The sequence below is a fragment of the Haliotis cracherodii genome, unplaced genomic scaffold (genome assembly GCF_022045235.1).
Source record: "Haliotis cracherodii isolate W230 unplaced genomic scaffold, xgHalCrac1.p SCAF_10, whole genome shotgun sequence".
Lineage (NCBI taxonomy): Eukaryota > Metazoa > Mollusca > Gastropoda > Lepetellida > Haliotidae > Haliotis > Haliotis cracherodii.
In genome coordinates, this window is record NW_027266265.1 from 38,051,536 (window position 1) to 38,067,926 (window position 16,391).

Consider the following 16,391-nt stretch of genomic DNA (forward strand, 5'->3'; position numbering starts at 1 on the left):
GCCCCCTATCGGTCTTCACAACTTCCTTTTCCGGTCTAGAACCGTAGCGAGTCAGGTGCGTGTTATATACCTGAATGAAATCTTCTTAATACAAAAGCATCATAAACATCTAACCATAATTACCACCGCATACATGTTTAGAAATACCAACACGATTTGTCTGTGTTGATATTTACACGCTATCTATCATATGAATGTGTAAAATCGAACTTGAGTTGATGTGTCTCCACGATATTTATGTTTATGCCTTCGTGTAAAAGTGTCGGTTAAATGCAGGTTAGCTGTAATGAACAGAAAAGTCTTTCACTCCATTATATTTTTATATATGTTTCTTCGTGATTTGGGTGAATCTGTCAACTGTAACCAGCCAACTCGCTCCAATAAAGTTCGAAAACAGCTGAGTCTGACAAATTGCAGTCCTTATGTGAACAAGATCATAACCATGTCCTAACAACATCAGTTACCTCTAGTACCGAGGTTAGCGGTAGAAATTGGCACTAGCCCTGTAGTCCTTGCCAATGATAACAATCACTGGATTGTCTGGTCCAGATTTGATTATTTACAGACAGCTGAGTGCAGCGTAAAACAACAAACCAACCAACTATTAGTAAGGGTATTGCTGTATGTTATCATTTTAAGGACTAAAATGTTAGTTTCTACCGCTTAGTACAGTAAATAAATGACTTGCATTAGACTTTCTAAGAATGCAAGTTTGTTCCATGCAAGCTAGCACCCAAGGGCTATATATCATGTCTTCAAAACAATTCCAGATGATCAGGGCCATTAATACATGATTTAGTCAAATATTCATTTTTTTCAAAATATGGAAATGTAAAGTCATAAGTTGCTTTTGTATGGACTTTGTAACTAGTGACCATTCAAGTTCTTGTAAACTTTTGTATGTTTTGTGAAGTGAGTTTTCTATATGACAATAACATATTTATAACTTTCGTATACACATGGTATACCCAAAGATGCACCTTATTGAATCAAAGATCACACATTGGCAGTGGCTAAAAGTAGTTTTTATGCTTGTATTATTTTGCTTTTGTGAAATGTACCTCTGCAATTTCCCACCAAGCCATCAATCATGAAGTCTGATCTAAATTCCTTTTGATATGAAAAACATTAAACATATTTAGCTATTGCCATATTTCCACATAGATGTTTGTGTTGCGTAGCCATCAGTGTATTTCAATATATTATTTGAAAAAACATGTTTTATTTATTTTGATTTAAGTGATTGAAACTGAACATGCTAAAAGTGCCTGTTCCAATAGTGTCCAATATCATGATCGATTAACAATTTATCCTCAATTTGTTTTTCATCTCCTATGATCAATATTGAAATTTTGAACAATTTCCAAGCTTGATAAATGTTATTTGCAGCCCGTAGGATTATTGCACTGGCAGGTGCAAACTTTGCAAAGGATGAACAATGTTTGTCAGAACTTCTGAATACCAGTTAATGATAGGATGTATGTGCTGTACAATGGACAACACATCTATTAAAATTATTATCAGAATGTTGCAGTTTGGTGTAAGTAATACATGAAACAGAAGTGTTTGAGTCCATATCTATGAAAAGTAGTATGATATTCACATTGCACGTCCCGTACCACAGGGCTAGACACCATTTGTCATATCCAACTAGTCCAAAGCTGGTTTCCAACTAGTGGTTAATGTAAAATAACTCGATTTTTGTTGAAAACTAATCTGTTATATTTTTACTAGTCTCGGACAAATGGACATGTTGCCATTTCTAACCCTGTATCAGTTGCCAATCTGACAATAAGTGATTTGTAACATATTAGCAATGAGTAATCAAGATCTATCCCCAAAAGGAAAGGTTTGGAAGTAAATGACAAATGAAATCATTTTCTTTCACAGCAATCATGGCTCCTAAAGGGAACAACATGGTGCCCAATGGGCACTTCCACAAGGACTGGCAGCGCCGTGTTAGGACATGGTTCAACCAGCCAATGAGAAAACAGAGGAGACAAGATACACGTGTGCAGAAAGCTCGTGCCATTGCCCCTCGCCCTGTCAAAGGTTATCTGCGCCCGATTGCACGATGCCAAACCTTCAAATACAACACTAAAATCAGGGCTGGTCGTGGATTTACTCTTGAAGAACTGAAGGTAACCTGTTCTTTTCATATTGTAGGTAGGGGCGGTCGGGTAGCCTAGTGGTTAAAGCGTTCGCTCGTCACGCCGAAGACACGAGTTCGAATCACGACATGGGTACAATGTGTGAAGCCCATTTCTGGTGTCCCCCGCCGTGATATTGCTGGAATATTGCTAAAAGCGGCGTAAAACCTTACTGACTCACTCATATTGTAGGCCCCTTATGTGATTCCCCCTTAGAATTGGTCACTGGCAATTTGGCAGCAACCTCTGCCGAACATAAGAGGCAACCAAATAGATCAGTTGGTCAGACTCTGACTTGGTTGTTATATTGTACACTGACATCACAGGTCATTGCCCACAGTATCAGGCACTGGTCTGCTTTATCCAAACTCGATTATAAGCAGGCCTCTCAGGCTCTGTTGTAGCATGGTATGCTATATTATCGCAGTAGTTAATTTATGATAGATTGAAATGGCACACGCTCACAAACCTATTAATATGTCATACACAAAATGTTTCTTATATTTCTTCAACCGTCATGACCATCAATTTGGATTGGTTGGTGTTGATTTTCTTTAGTGATATTGATAAACAAAGTATCTGCCATAAGCGACTCAAGGGCGGGCAACTCTATATTATCGCAGTATATTGGGATTAAGTTTGGGTCAAGGGACATCGTCCAAACAAATTGGTTCTTTTCTAACCAATTTTGAATGGAGGTAGGGGTAATTCCATTCAAAAACATTCCAGAAACTATTATAAAAAGGTTGATGTGTTTACCTATGAGTAGCTGTGATATACCGCAATAAGTCCTGTATGCGATCAATTGATGAAATATTGTGCTTGGACTTGCATAAGTCAACAGTCGACGGAGGGTGTGGATTACAAGATTTTCTGATACTAGATAATGTGGAGTACACGATTTTATAACTTGTATAGCTGGAATAGTGCTGTCTGTGGCATGTGACAAACAAACTACTTTAGCCACTTGTCTGAACCCTGAGTCTTGTAAAATTCTGTTCATTCTAGTAAACTCAGCTAATACTAGACCACATAATAACACTACTGAAAATGATGCTAAGATCCAAGTTTGGGCTAGTTGTTTCAATAGTCTTTGACACTCTGAGCAAGCATATCCTACATATGCATGATTGATTCATATAAATCATATAAAACATTAATTTGATCATTTTGCTTCCTGTTAACTTTTCAAAAGTTTTGTCAAGTGTTTTATGTGTGTCAGCATGTCTTAAGGTGTTTTTTTCCGTGTTTGAGAGGGAGCTTTAAATCAAGTATCCACTGGCTGCAGTTAATTTTCATGCTGATATTATTACACTTTTGTGTTTGGCATTAGACAACAAAACACATTATGTTGTAGATGTAGAAAAAGAAGTTGTGCAAGCCTTTTGGTATTTTGTAAGTTCAGGTTCGACAATTCAGGTGCTCAATACCCCATGGTTGGCCCTGCTGTGACAGTGCTACAACAGTACAAGTAGTGTAAAACCATATTCACCTGATCTAGAGCCCCGTGAAGATCCGGGGTAGAATAGGTCTTCAGCAACCCATGCTTGCAGTAAAAGGCGACTATACTTGTCGCAAAAGGCGACTAATGGGATTGGGTGGTCAGGGCCGCTGACTTGGTTGAAGCATGTCATTGATCCCAATTGCGTGGATCTATGGTCATGATATCAATCACTGGATTGTCTGGTCCAGCCTCGATAATTTACAGACCGCTGTCATATTGCTGAGTGCGGCATTAAACAACAAACAAACAAACACTAGATTTACTCTTCACTTGGGCTGGGACGATCCACCAACTGTGTGATCCGATACATATCACGATACCTTATGGTCACGATACTTGCATGTGCTCTTATCTGTGGTGCGTAAGCCATCTGTCATAGAACCGTTTGGCTTGGAGTCAGAAAACTGTATCTGGTTTGGGTATTGATGTTAAACATCGGCATGGTATCCCAGTGGGTTAGCAAGTTATGAAATCGCACACGCACACACATGAACATTGCTATATTAGGGCAATAATCCTAACCACGATGTTAAACCCCATTTCACCTCTCCTAGTGGTGCAGAAACATCATAAACTTGCTCTCTTTCCAAGAATAATCTTACAGTTATGTAGACCATAATGTAAATTTTGCCAGTAATCATGTAATTTTGGCTTTTGTTTTGTGTAATAGTTTTTAACTCTTATTTACAGCAAGCCGGTATCAACAAGAGGCAAGCCAGATCCATTGGTATTTCAGTTGACTTCCGTCGTCGCAACAAGACGGTGGAATCTCTGCAGCAGAATGTGCAGCGTCTGAAGGAGTACAACTCCAAACTTATCCTCTTCCCGCGCAAGGAAAGCAAACCCAAGAAGGGAGATGCCACGGTCAGTCTTGAAATAGTTTGGATTTAAAAAAAAAAAAAATTTCGTACAATGCCGCACAAAGCAATATTCCAGCTATTATATTACTGGGATTGACTGCGGCCTGTAAGTAATATAATGGACGAGACTGTTCATCGACTGATATGAACATTAATATATTAAACTAGAATATAACAACCATCAACCACATTATATGGTTGAAATGGCATTTCAGCAGTACTAGATATCTTGTTCTTCAAACAATATTTGTTTGTATTTTCTATCAGATTATGCCAAGGCTAAGGATGCCAATGAGCTATTTATATTCAGTGACTTTATTCAATTCTTTCATCACTTCTGCAAGTGAACTATTTATCACAGGCCCTGTGTGGTTTATTCTCCCTGCAGTGTTTCATTGTCGTTAGACAATTACAAGTCTTTTTATTTCTTACACAAGATGTCATCATTATGTACAGTCTATTTTATGAATGGGGTGTTAAGTTTTGCATTTCCTGAATATACTCATAAACTTCAAAATAATGAAAAATGAGTATTAAGTTTAATTCTCAAACATACTCAAAAGAATTATCGTGAAATAAACCATGCCTCGTTCCTTATTGTTATTTGCGATTTATCGAGAAGCTATAAAAAAATGTAAGTACCAGATTCTAGTTAATTCTTGTTGAGTTCTTGTTTGTGAATGAGTTGATGTTTGTGTTAAAGGCTGAACAGATCAAGACAGCCACCCAACTCAAGGGAGACGTCATGCCCATCAGACAGGTGCACAGAAGTGAGAAGGCTCGCAAGATCAGCAAGAGAGAGAAGAGATTCAGTCCCTTCGCCGCTCTGCGTAGTGCTCGCGTCAACGCCAGGCTGTTCGGGAAGCGTGAAAAGAAGAAGAGGGAGGCTGCTGAGAAGGAAAAGTAAAGCAAACTGTAAAAAGCTGTGGACATTAAAAAAAAGGAAAAAGATTTGTGTTTATGTCATTGGGTCCCTAGACCACCTCTGTGGTCTGGTGGTAGAGTGTGCGCCTGGAGAGCGGAAGGTCCAGGGTTCGATCCCTGGCTGTGTCATACTAAAAGACGTTATAAGATGGTACTTGCTGTTACCCTGTCTGGCGCTGGGCATTAAGGGGCTAAAACAAGGACTGGTCGGCTCGGAGTCTGAATGGGGTATTCATGTTAAACTGCGGCATGGTATCTCAGTGAGCTAGCACTATAAATCGGCATCAGTCCGGACAAGTACAAGCAGCCACACACACACACACACAGTACATGCACGTTGCCAAATAAGTGCAATAATCTTGGATGTTAAACCCCATTTCACCTTACCTGTGTGTAAAGCTTTCAATGCTGACTGATATTCTGCGTTGTTTGTGGTAGTTGAAGATATGATATACGTATTAATTGTAGAATTATTTTATTTAATAGTATGGAAATGATAGTTCCACAAAACGGTAATAAAATGTAATTAAACTTCAATCCTCTACACAAACAACATTTAACACTCAAAGTTGGGCAAATTCAAAACGAGGGAATTTGGCCAAGACGTTTAACATCAGCTTCAGGTATATCCATGATCTGAAGTAGTCAGATGTACAATGTACAATGCCTTTAACCCATGCATACCACACTTGGAACTTGTATTAACACACACCAGTTTGTGAGGGATTGTGATCTTTTAATATTTTAAGATGGGGCCATTTCTTTTAAAGAAAAAGATAATTTGTTCCAGAACAAAACTGGAAAAAAATAATACATATATGTGCTAGGAGACTTTTGCCACAAAGCAATCGTTTCTCTAAGACGATCGTAAGTCCCATACTTCAACATAGACTTACGGCAGTCGTAGCGCTACGATCGATTTGTTGAACAGGCCCCAGGTGTTACAACACTCTGGACATGGTGGATGGATGTCGAGTCAAATATCAAATTGCTCGGCTCCTCATTTCAAAGAAGACCCGTGAAGATCCGGGGTAGAATAGGTCTTCGTCCACCCATGCCTGCCATAAAAAGTGACTATGCTTGTCCTAAGAGGAGACTAACGGGATCGGGTGGTCAGGCTCGCTGACTTGATTGATGCATGTCATCGTATCCCAATAGCGTGGATCGATGTTGACGATGTCAATCACTGGACTGTCTGGTGCAGACTCGATTACTTACAGTCATATTGCTTGAATATTGTTGAGTGCGGCGTTAAACAACAAACAGACAGCAAACCTTCCTCAACTGTCCGTCAATTAGATCTTCAGTCTTCGGAGGATTAGCTCTCGAATCCTTGCATAATCATAACGATATGAACGGTCACAATCCGCTATGAGAGGGGAGGGGGGGAACTGATACAAATAATAAGGGAAAAGTCCTTGAAGATTTGATCTCAAACAATGACTTATGCAGCTTTAATGATGGATCTAATACTTATCTGCATCCTGCCACTGGCACATACTCTGTCCTTGATCTTTCACTTTTGGTTTCAAATATTTTAAACGAATTTGAATGGTAGGTCCATGATGAACTTTGTGTTAGTGGCCATTTTCCAACAATACTTACAACTATCAATCCCGTTGACGAACCACCTTCAACAAGGTGGAAATTTACCAAGACCAATTGGTCTTTATTCCCAACACTTCGTATAGAAAAACCAAAACCTTTCAGGAATGTTCCTGACCCTCTTGAATTATTTTCAGATCAGTTAAATCCTATTGGAGACGAAAGCATTTCTACGTCCTTTGAAAAACCCACATGTACATAAACGCTGGTTTGATAATGATTGTAGAGAAGCTGGAAAAATAGGAAGAAAGCGGAGAAATATTTCCGCCAACACCCTACCGTGCACAACCTAAATGATGTTAAAATCACCAGCTCCAAAGCGAGACGTACTTTTAAACAAAATAAACGTCAATCCTGGTGAGCTGTGTAGCTAAAATCTATTCCCGCACACCCATGTCCAAGGTGTGGAACATGATACAAACGATTAAGGGCAATGGATCAATATCTTGAGTTCACCATCTCAAAGATGGTAATACACGATTAACCTCTAAATCTGAAATTGCCAACAAACTTGGTGAAACTTTGGCAAACCATTCGTCATCATCCAAACCCTCAATGTCAGAGGTTACAAAACAACAAGAAAAGAAAAAAGTCAATTTTAACTCTGAGAATGGTGAGGAGTATAATGAAACGTTTTCTCCCAACATGAATTACATACTGTTCTTGGGCAAGCTCATGACACTGCAGTAGGAGCCGACAACATTCATTATCAGCTCCTGAAACGCTTGCCCGATTCATGTTTGGAAACTCGATATACTTGATGAAATATGGAAAACCGGAAATTTCCCTTCTTCCTGGCACAATGCTATTATTCTTATTCTAAAGCCACGACGGGATCATACTGATCCATCCAATTACCTCCCCACACCATTAACTAGATGTGTTTGTTAAACTATGGCGCGCATGGTCAACAATCGATTAGTCTTGTACTTGGAGACCATGGAATAACCTCCTGAGTGACATCCAACGTGGTTGCCGAAAAAACAGGAGTACCATTGACCATTTGGAGCGTTTAGAAACATTTATTATAAAATCCATTTTCACAACAAAAAAAACATACAGTCAAGTCTCGTTAATTCCGCAAACAATGTAACATAACAATATACTATTTCATTTTTTTTTTATTATTACAACGTGTTTGTATCGCAATCTATCGTGAAGTTATCCGATTTTCGATCACGAACGCTGATACAACTTAATTTCGTTTATCCGACATAATCATGTCGGATTAACGGGACTTGACTGTACTGTATCGATCTTTTCGACCGATATAGAAGGTAAATGATACAACGTGGAAACATGGTATTTTAAACGATTTGCATGAATTTGGAATAAGGGACAGTTTACCCTAGTTCATAATTATCTCAGTTTTTAAACAACTGACAATTTCAAGTGCGAGTTCCCCCAGGGCGCCTCTTAAGGCTGCACCGTGTCTGTCACACTATTTAGCATACAAATTGACAGCCTCACTTAAGTTTTGAACACCTGTTGATGGGTCACTTTTGTGGACGATTTCAACATTTCTTGTGGTAAGAATATACATACAATCGAAAGAGAGCTACACCTCCGTCTTAACAAAATTCAAAAATGGTCAAATGAAAATGCCTTCAAATTTTCTAATTCCAAAACAAACTGCATTCACATTTGACGTAAATACAAAACACATAAGGATCCAGATTTATGTTTAGATGGTTTGTTTTTGTTTGTTCGTTGTTTAACGCCGCACTCAGAAATATTCCATCTACATGACAGTGGTCTGTAAATAATCGAGTCTGGACCAGACAATCCAGTCATGAGCATCGATCCACGCAATTTGGATACCATGACCTGCATCACCGCCTGGTAGACCTCACTCTCCCCAAGCTAAAAAAGGTTCGAAGCAAATCCTTTGGTATATCAACAAGAATACAACCAAAGACGAACAAAATATAATTCTCATAGATCCATGTTACAGACGGGGCCAAGGATAGTGGAAATAATAGTACAGTCTTTACTGCTGAAGCCAAAGCTATATGTTAACAGCTTTGACCTATATTAACAATAAAATGTAAAATGTAAAAACTTCATCATATCTTTAGATTCATTGTCTTGCCTTCAGGCACTTAAAATTGTGTCGTCATATCTACCTATAATCCTAGACATTTTAGAGCTACATAATGATCTTTCTACTGGCCAATGTGACATCGTCTTATGCTGCTTGCATGTACGCATAATAGGTAACTTAAAAGCCGATGCTGCGCTAAAACAGTTCTTGACAAACCATTATCTCCACTTCTTATCCCGTGCAGTGATTTCAAACCAACCATCAAGAGTTATACTCGGCATCTAATGCAAAAAAAGGTGGGATCCCTAGGTAAGAATCAATAAACTTTACGAATTAAAACCAACAATCCGTCATATACCTACTTGGGTTGTCAGTCAAAACATGACGACGTCGTTTTGCGACGATTTCATATTGGCGACAGTCGGTTTACCCACGGACATGTGCTAAAGACAGATGACGACGAACCTCTTAAGTGTATCCCTTGTGATGAAACGTTCACCGTCGGGCATATTTTACTTGACTGTGTGGGTTTTGCAATCGCAAGGGATTCACATTTTCAAACAGTTAATCTGAAATATACGTTTACCCCGTGTAAGCGGCCATATCTCATTTTAAGCTACTCGAAAAAGAAATTGGTCTTTATAATAAATTTTAAATATGTATGTGTATTACTGATTGCTTGTTTTTAAATTTGCACTCAGCAATATTCCAGCTATATGACGGTGGTCTGTAAATAACCGAGTCTTGACCAGACAATCCAGTGATTAATATCACGAGCATCGATCTACGCAATTGGGATACGATGACATGCATCAACCAAGTCAGCAAGCCTGACCACCCGATCCCGTTAGTCGCTTCTTACAAGTATAGTCGTGATGCTTTTACTGACATTATTGAAGGTTCTGTCCAGGAGGTTAAAAGTACCGTAAAATGATTGTCCACCTGGGTGACATGTAATTCTCGTCATAATTTATTGAACTGTCATCAACCAATGTTTTAACTTACTTTTAAGCCAACTCAATGCTGAACATTTTGTTAATAGTGGCTAGTATTGTGCACAACCACGAGTGACTAATGTGATGACGTAAATCCTGCTTGGGTATCGTGCCGGAAGCAGAGGCACCGTAAGTTCCCATGACCCCCCGCGAGGTGGCCGAGCTTTGCTTACTGGTGGCCTGGAGCCCATGTGTTAAGCAGTTGTAAATATAATTGTTATGCCCAAATATGTTTTGACAAATTTATTTTTAAATGTAACTTTGTATTCACTTGTATATATATATCAACTTGTTTTCGTTGCTATATTGCTGAAATAATGTCGATGCCACGTTAAATTTTAACTCTCTCACTCATCAAGGTAAGAATATGGGTGCAGGGCAACCACCCAATGCTTGTCTCCAAGTGGGGAGTCTGGGTACGATTATAGGTCCCAGCACCCCATGCTTCTCAGGCCATGGGGATTGGGGGTAAGAATATTTGCACAATGATTGTTATTTGTTTTCGGATTTCAACCTGTAGAAGACGCCAGAGGAGCGAGCGAGTTGGGTTTAATGCTGTTTTCCAGTGATCCAGATATCAGGGCGTGACAGCTGCATGTGGGAAGAATGCCGGCACAGGTATGGTGCTGATAAACCTAGAAAAATAATCAGGGCGAAACTGGATTTAACAATAATAGGTTTCTAGCGTGTCCAGGGGACGCAAATCTTTACAGCTATTTGCGGAGCCTTAGACGACTGGGCCACCCGTCCCTGTTTATTTCATAGGTGAGGTGAAATGGGGTTTAACGTCGCGTCCAAGATTATTGCACTTATATAGGGACGTGCATATACTATGTGTGTTTGTGTGGCTGCCTGTACTAGTCCGGACTGATGCCGATTTTTAGTGCTAGCCCACTGATATACCATGCCGCAGTTTAACATGAATACCCCACTCAGACACAGTATACTGACTCCGAGAAGCCCAGTCCTTGTTTTAGCCCCTCAATGCCGAGCGCCAGACAGGGTAACAACAAGTACCATCTTCTAACGTCTTTTGGTATGACGCGGCCGGGGATCGAACCCCGGACCTTCTGCTCTCCGGGCGGACGCTCTACCACTAGACCACGGAGGCGGTCGTTTATTTTATATGTTATATGCAATACGATGTTGGAAGAACATGAAGACATGTTTTTATGGATAACAACTTATTTGCTGTTTTGTAACATCATTTCAGAATACATCAGTCAATACACCAGCAGTTTTGTTTCTAACACCTTGAAGGTGCCAGAACTATACTGCAGCTGTATTGGCTAATACACCTCGAAACGTGTACTCTACCAATATTACTAAAACATTGCTACACAAATATATTGTTAATAGGAGTCAAAATCTCTTTTTCCCAGAGTGCATTGTTTTCACTGCGCAGAGTTGCGTCCCTCAAGCATACCAGAAACCTATGATCATGGATTTGAATACCAAATTTGCCATGAATCTTTCTAGGTTTGACAGGGCTATACCCCACACAGCTGTGTATACCTATACTCACAGGGCTATACCCCAGACAGCTGTGTATACCTATACTCACAGGGCTATACCCCAGACAGCTGTGTATACCTATACTCGTGGTTTTCACCAAAGTTGTAAAGGTCTAAGACCTGCATCCCTTTGGTTTGGCTTTCACATCAAGCAGATGCCATGAGAAAGCTGAAATACTGTTCAAAGCGGGGTTCATTCACTCACTCACAATCAGACCAAGACTAGTCCAGTATCCATTGTCTGAGGAAAGATCAGATGAATCATGAACCAACCTGGACAAGTTTAGACTCAAGAGAACGACTGTGTAATAATTAGCAATAATCTAGCTATATCACAGCTGCCTGTAAATATTCAGAGGTCGATACTATGAGCAACTATCGATGACATACATTGTAACCATCTGACCCTTATTACGATATCAGTCATTTATTACAGGGGGGTGGGTCAGAGGTTTTGTCCTTGTACATTTCTCATGACACTCCCTGAAAAGGCAAAATACAAAAAAACTATTTTATAATAAAATGTCAATTTTCATGACCCTCCCCAAATAAGATAACTATTTTTTGGTGACCCTCCCCTGATTCCCGATGACCCCTCAACTATAAACAAGGAACACATGGAACTATTCCCAAGGTGACTTCCAGACATTCACCACTCATGACAAACACTTGTTTCTCCTTCATAAAAGTCTTTAATCAACGAGAACATGCACACTATTTTCCATCATCTCTATGACTGGGACTTCTCTTTCCTTTTACGGTTTTGCTTGGCTACTTCCAACACATCAAAATCACTCGCCTTTTCTAATGGTTTCTCAAGGTCATAAGCCATTATCTGATTGTAGTACACAGGAAGCTTAAAATCAGTTCCAACGACAAAGAATGGTCGTTTCTTAATGGCAATATTCCCACCCATTGCTGTGAGGTAGGTTGGTTTCCTTGGCTGTGTATCCTTCAACTGAAAGTGTAGCCTGCTTGGTATCATCAACCAATTTTGTACAATGGCTACATATCGATCTGTGAACGGTTCTAAATAGATTCTTCTAATACTTCTTCTGCTAACAGCGTTTATGAACAATATGAGTGTGCTCCCAAACACGAAATAGCCCATTGCTGTTGCAGCCGGATGAGAAGCTGACAGATTGGATGGGATGTCTGAGGAATTACTCGCAATAATCGCCACAGCTCCGATAACCGTTGGAATTGTCATTGTGTAGATGAACAACTGGCTCCAGAATACGATTTTGTTCATGTTGTTTTCATAAATCAACTGAAGCTCTCCACTGACTTTGTCCTTGCCATATTGTGGGCGAAATGTCCGCGATTTTTTAGTCGTCAGGAGCTTCCATCTCACAAATACTTTGTTAACACTCGGCTTCCACAGTCTATTTGCTGTTGTGTCACTTCTAGTCTGTAACAAGAGCAAGGAATCTCTATCAGTTTTTTCAAAGCTAGGAAAGATGCATAATAACAGTGAGTCTTTCAGCGATTTTCAAACCATTTCACAGTGAGCTTCAAGTTATAGGGCCTGGCATACCAAGAACTGACAGCATGAGAAGTGATCCACGCATCGAAATGCTTCCCTCACTCGTACCGAGAATTTAGAAGCCCTAATTGGCTGATCAGAACGTTCACCTGATGCAATCACCAATGCAGCCAGGGTGGTATCCTCAGATGCTCATACAGTGAGATATCATATTTGAGTAAAAGGTCTGATTTTATTGAGATATTGTGATTAAATAACTTATATTAACTATAATAATTTAATAAAATTTCCAATAATGTGCTGGTTATATTAATTTTAGCCAGTCCTGGAAATTATTGATTGGTTGGTTTGTTGTATAACACCGCACTCAGCAATATTCCAGCTATATGACGGCAGTCTGTAAATAATCGAGTCTGGACCAGACAATCCAGTGATTGATATCATGAGCATCGATCCACGCAATTGGGATCGATGACATGCATCAACCAAGTCAGCGAGCCTGACCACCCGATCCCGTTAGTCACCTCTTAGGACAAGCAAAGTCGCCTTTTACGGCAAGCTTGGGTTGCTGAAGACCTATTTTTACCCAGATCTTCATGGGTCGGAAGTTTATGAAATTATGAAGACATGAGATCATGTTGTTTTCATGATGTCACACAAGATTTCAGTACATGATGACATTTCAAATAATGTAGTGAGTGAGTTGGGGTTCTATGCCGGTTTGAATGGTATTCCAGTTATATTTTGGCATGTCAGCTTAATGTGGGAGGAAAGCCCGAAGTGATGCATAGTCTCAGATGTTGACCACAAGAAATATAATCAGGGCGAACCGGAATTCGAACCCACAATCATAGGTTTCTGGCGTTCCCAAGGGACGCAACTCTGCACAGCCATTTGTGGCACATTAGACAACCGGGCTACAGGAACCCCCCTGTATCTCAAGAAAAATTATGAAAAATATAAAACAAATGAGGGCATTACATATAGCATCATTTAGCTACATCACAGGCAAGACTGGATGGCAGTTGATGACTTGAGTGATGATCCAAGCCATTGGGGCTCTCTCACACATTCAGTCTCACATTGTAATCACATGGTCCCATTAGTCAGAGGGGGGCATGGTAGCCCCAGTTGTCTAAGTTGCTGTGATTAGCTGTGCAGAGTTGCGTCCCTTGGGTACACCAGAAACCTATGATTGTGGGTTCGAATCACGGTTCACACTGATTATGTTTCTAGGTTTGTCATCACCTTACTCATGCTCGTGGATTTCACCAAAGAGGTAAAGGCCTGAGACCTGCATCACTTCAGGCTTTCCTCACACATTAAGCTGACACACCGTGATACAACTGAAATAATGTTAAAAGCGGGGTTAAAACCCAACTCACTTACTCACTCATCAGTCGGCGATTATGACAAGCATGGTACAGGGACCTATTCTACCCTGGAATCCCTATATATTTCAGGCATCCCTACAGGGATAAACAAATAAAATGGCTACCTGAAGACCAGAGAAAAGTCTGTATGTCTGAACCCGAGGGCTGCATGCCCTCACACAGCAGAGGGCTCTGAGCAGAATCATCGTCTGCCAGCCTCACCTGTCAATGAGAGAATAAACTGACAAAAAAACTAGTGACAATTAAACCAGGGTAAAAACATATAAATCGGAACTTTATGAATCATTAACCTTAAGTAGAAAAAGCCTGAGTCAAGCCTGATCCACTGAGGGTGAAGACAACCTGTAAGAAAATATAATTGACCATTGAATAAATGAATATGTGTAAGTCACATCAGAAACGAATTGGAGGCCAGACTTAGGCGTTGGGGTAGTTGCCAGCACAGGTATCAAAACAAACAATGATATAATGTACCCAAACCAAAAGCAAATACATATAACAGAGCTACGGATAAGCAGCGTAATTGCGTAAAATATCCCCCACCCCCCAAAAAAATAAATAAATAAAAAATAATCAAAACCCAATTACTTTCAATTAACTTGCATACACAACTGCACATGCATTAAATGAAATACTCAAATGTATAAAAACAGCATGCATAAATACCCAATGAAGCTTTTTCAGCATGTGTACAAAGGAGCTAATTTCCGAAACACAATACCGAGCTAATTTACTTTCTGAGTCAAGCCTATACATATTTAGAACAGTTATCAAGGTTATGTACATCTAAAACATTATTTCATTCTTAAAAAATCTTATTTAAATGTTCACTCTTACAGTGATGAATAGATGAGTGAAAAAATATTGATTATCCAATGAAAAATGTAATAACCTAATTAAAATAGAAACCCTAGATTAAAAACTCAATTGCTCAAAAAGTTATCTGGAGCTCTGTATAATGCACGTGCTACAGAGTTTACAACACACAGGAATAAATGTACATGACAGCAGAACAGCCGACAACCCATGCTTGCCTAAAAGGCGACAATGCTTCTCGTAAGAGGCAACTAACAGGATCGGGTGGTCAGGCTTGCTCACTTGGTTGATAATGCATGTCATCGATCCCAATTGCGTGGATCAAAGCTCATGTTGTCAATCACTGGATTGTCTGGTCCAGACTCGATTATTTATAGACCGCCATCATATAGCTGGAATATTGCTAAGTGCGGCGTTAAACAACAAACAAACAATAATATTGCCTACCTAGAGTGCAATTATTTATACAGAAGGTACCTGGGGTACATATTCAAGTTGTGTCTACAGAAGATACCAGCAGTAATTTCTGTTGTTACCTGTGCTGACAACCCAAACAGCCAATCTAAGCCAATCATTTTTAATTATTTTCTACAGAGCTGTATTAGACATTGTCTTTCATATCATGCCACATAAGTATTTATAATCCTAACCTAGCTATGGCATAAACAGAAACTCATCTCTCACATTTCCTCACGTCCACATGGATATTCATTAAATACCATCAACATGTTGGTGTCAAAACATGAACAATGTGTATAGTGGCTTATTTTATCTGGGAACATAAACAGTATATGGAGTAGTATTTGACCAAGAATATTTGCTTCCACTCGACCATAAAGCAGTTGGCTACATTAGACACTGATAACATAACTGTTATCACATAGCATAGGTCCAACGTAATCGGTTTGTTGTGTTCTGAAACCGAAAGGCAATGTGAATTATGGCAGTAGGGCTACGGGTGCATTCAGAGGGATGACATCCTGGTTGTATATTTGACATATGAATCAAACGATACAAACCTTGATTCAACTCAACACGCACCTGTCTGTTAGAGCGAGTGCGACCTCTATGACCAGCGCCACCTTGCGGTCGTTTTTAG

At 39.7% G+C, this 16,391-nt stretch overlaps 2 protein-coding genes across 3 annotated transcripts; one reads left to right on the forward strand and one right to left on the reverse strand.

The window, feature by feature from the left end:
• Nucleotides 1–2: 2 nt before the first annotated feature.
• LOC139454356 (large ribosomal subunit protein eL13-like) lies at nucleotides 3–5,463 on the forward strand. Its single transcript, XM_071235997.1, has 4 exons — nucleotides 3–55; nucleotides 1,891–2,141; nucleotides 4,345–4,518; nucleotides 5,218–5,463. Exons 2-4 carry the CDS (start codon nucleotides 1,896–1,898, stop codon nucleotides 5,419–5,421), a joined length of 624 nt encoding a protein of 207 aa, XP_071092098.1. The 5' UTR covers nucleotides 3–55; nucleotides 1,891–1,895; the 3' UTR covers nucleotides 5,422–5,463.
• A 6,820-nt stretch (nucleotides 5,464–12,283) lies between these two features.
• Nucleotides 12,284–16,379, reverse strand: LOC139450364 (uncharacterized). 2 transcript variants are annotated; one of them, XM_071232049.1, is made up of 3 exons: nucleotides 16,312–16,379; nucleotides 14,581–14,677; nucleotides 12,284–13,007 (listed from the first exon to the last, which is right to left on the reverse strand). In XM_071232049.1, the coding sequence occupies exons 2-3, from the start codon at nucleotides 14,659–14,661 to the stop codon at nucleotides 12,327–12,329; spliced, it is 762 nt and encodes a 253-aa protein (XP_071088150.1). In that variant the 5' UTR covers nucleotides 14,662–14,677; nucleotides 16,312–16,379; the 3' UTR covers nucleotides 12,284–12,326. The 2 variants fall into 2 exon arrangements, with proteins under 2 accessions (XP_071088150.1, XP_071088157.1); XM_071232056.1 differs by having other exon boundaries at nucleotides 16,334–16,369.
• Between the last annotated feature and the right edge of the window lie 12 nt (nucleotides 16,380–16,391).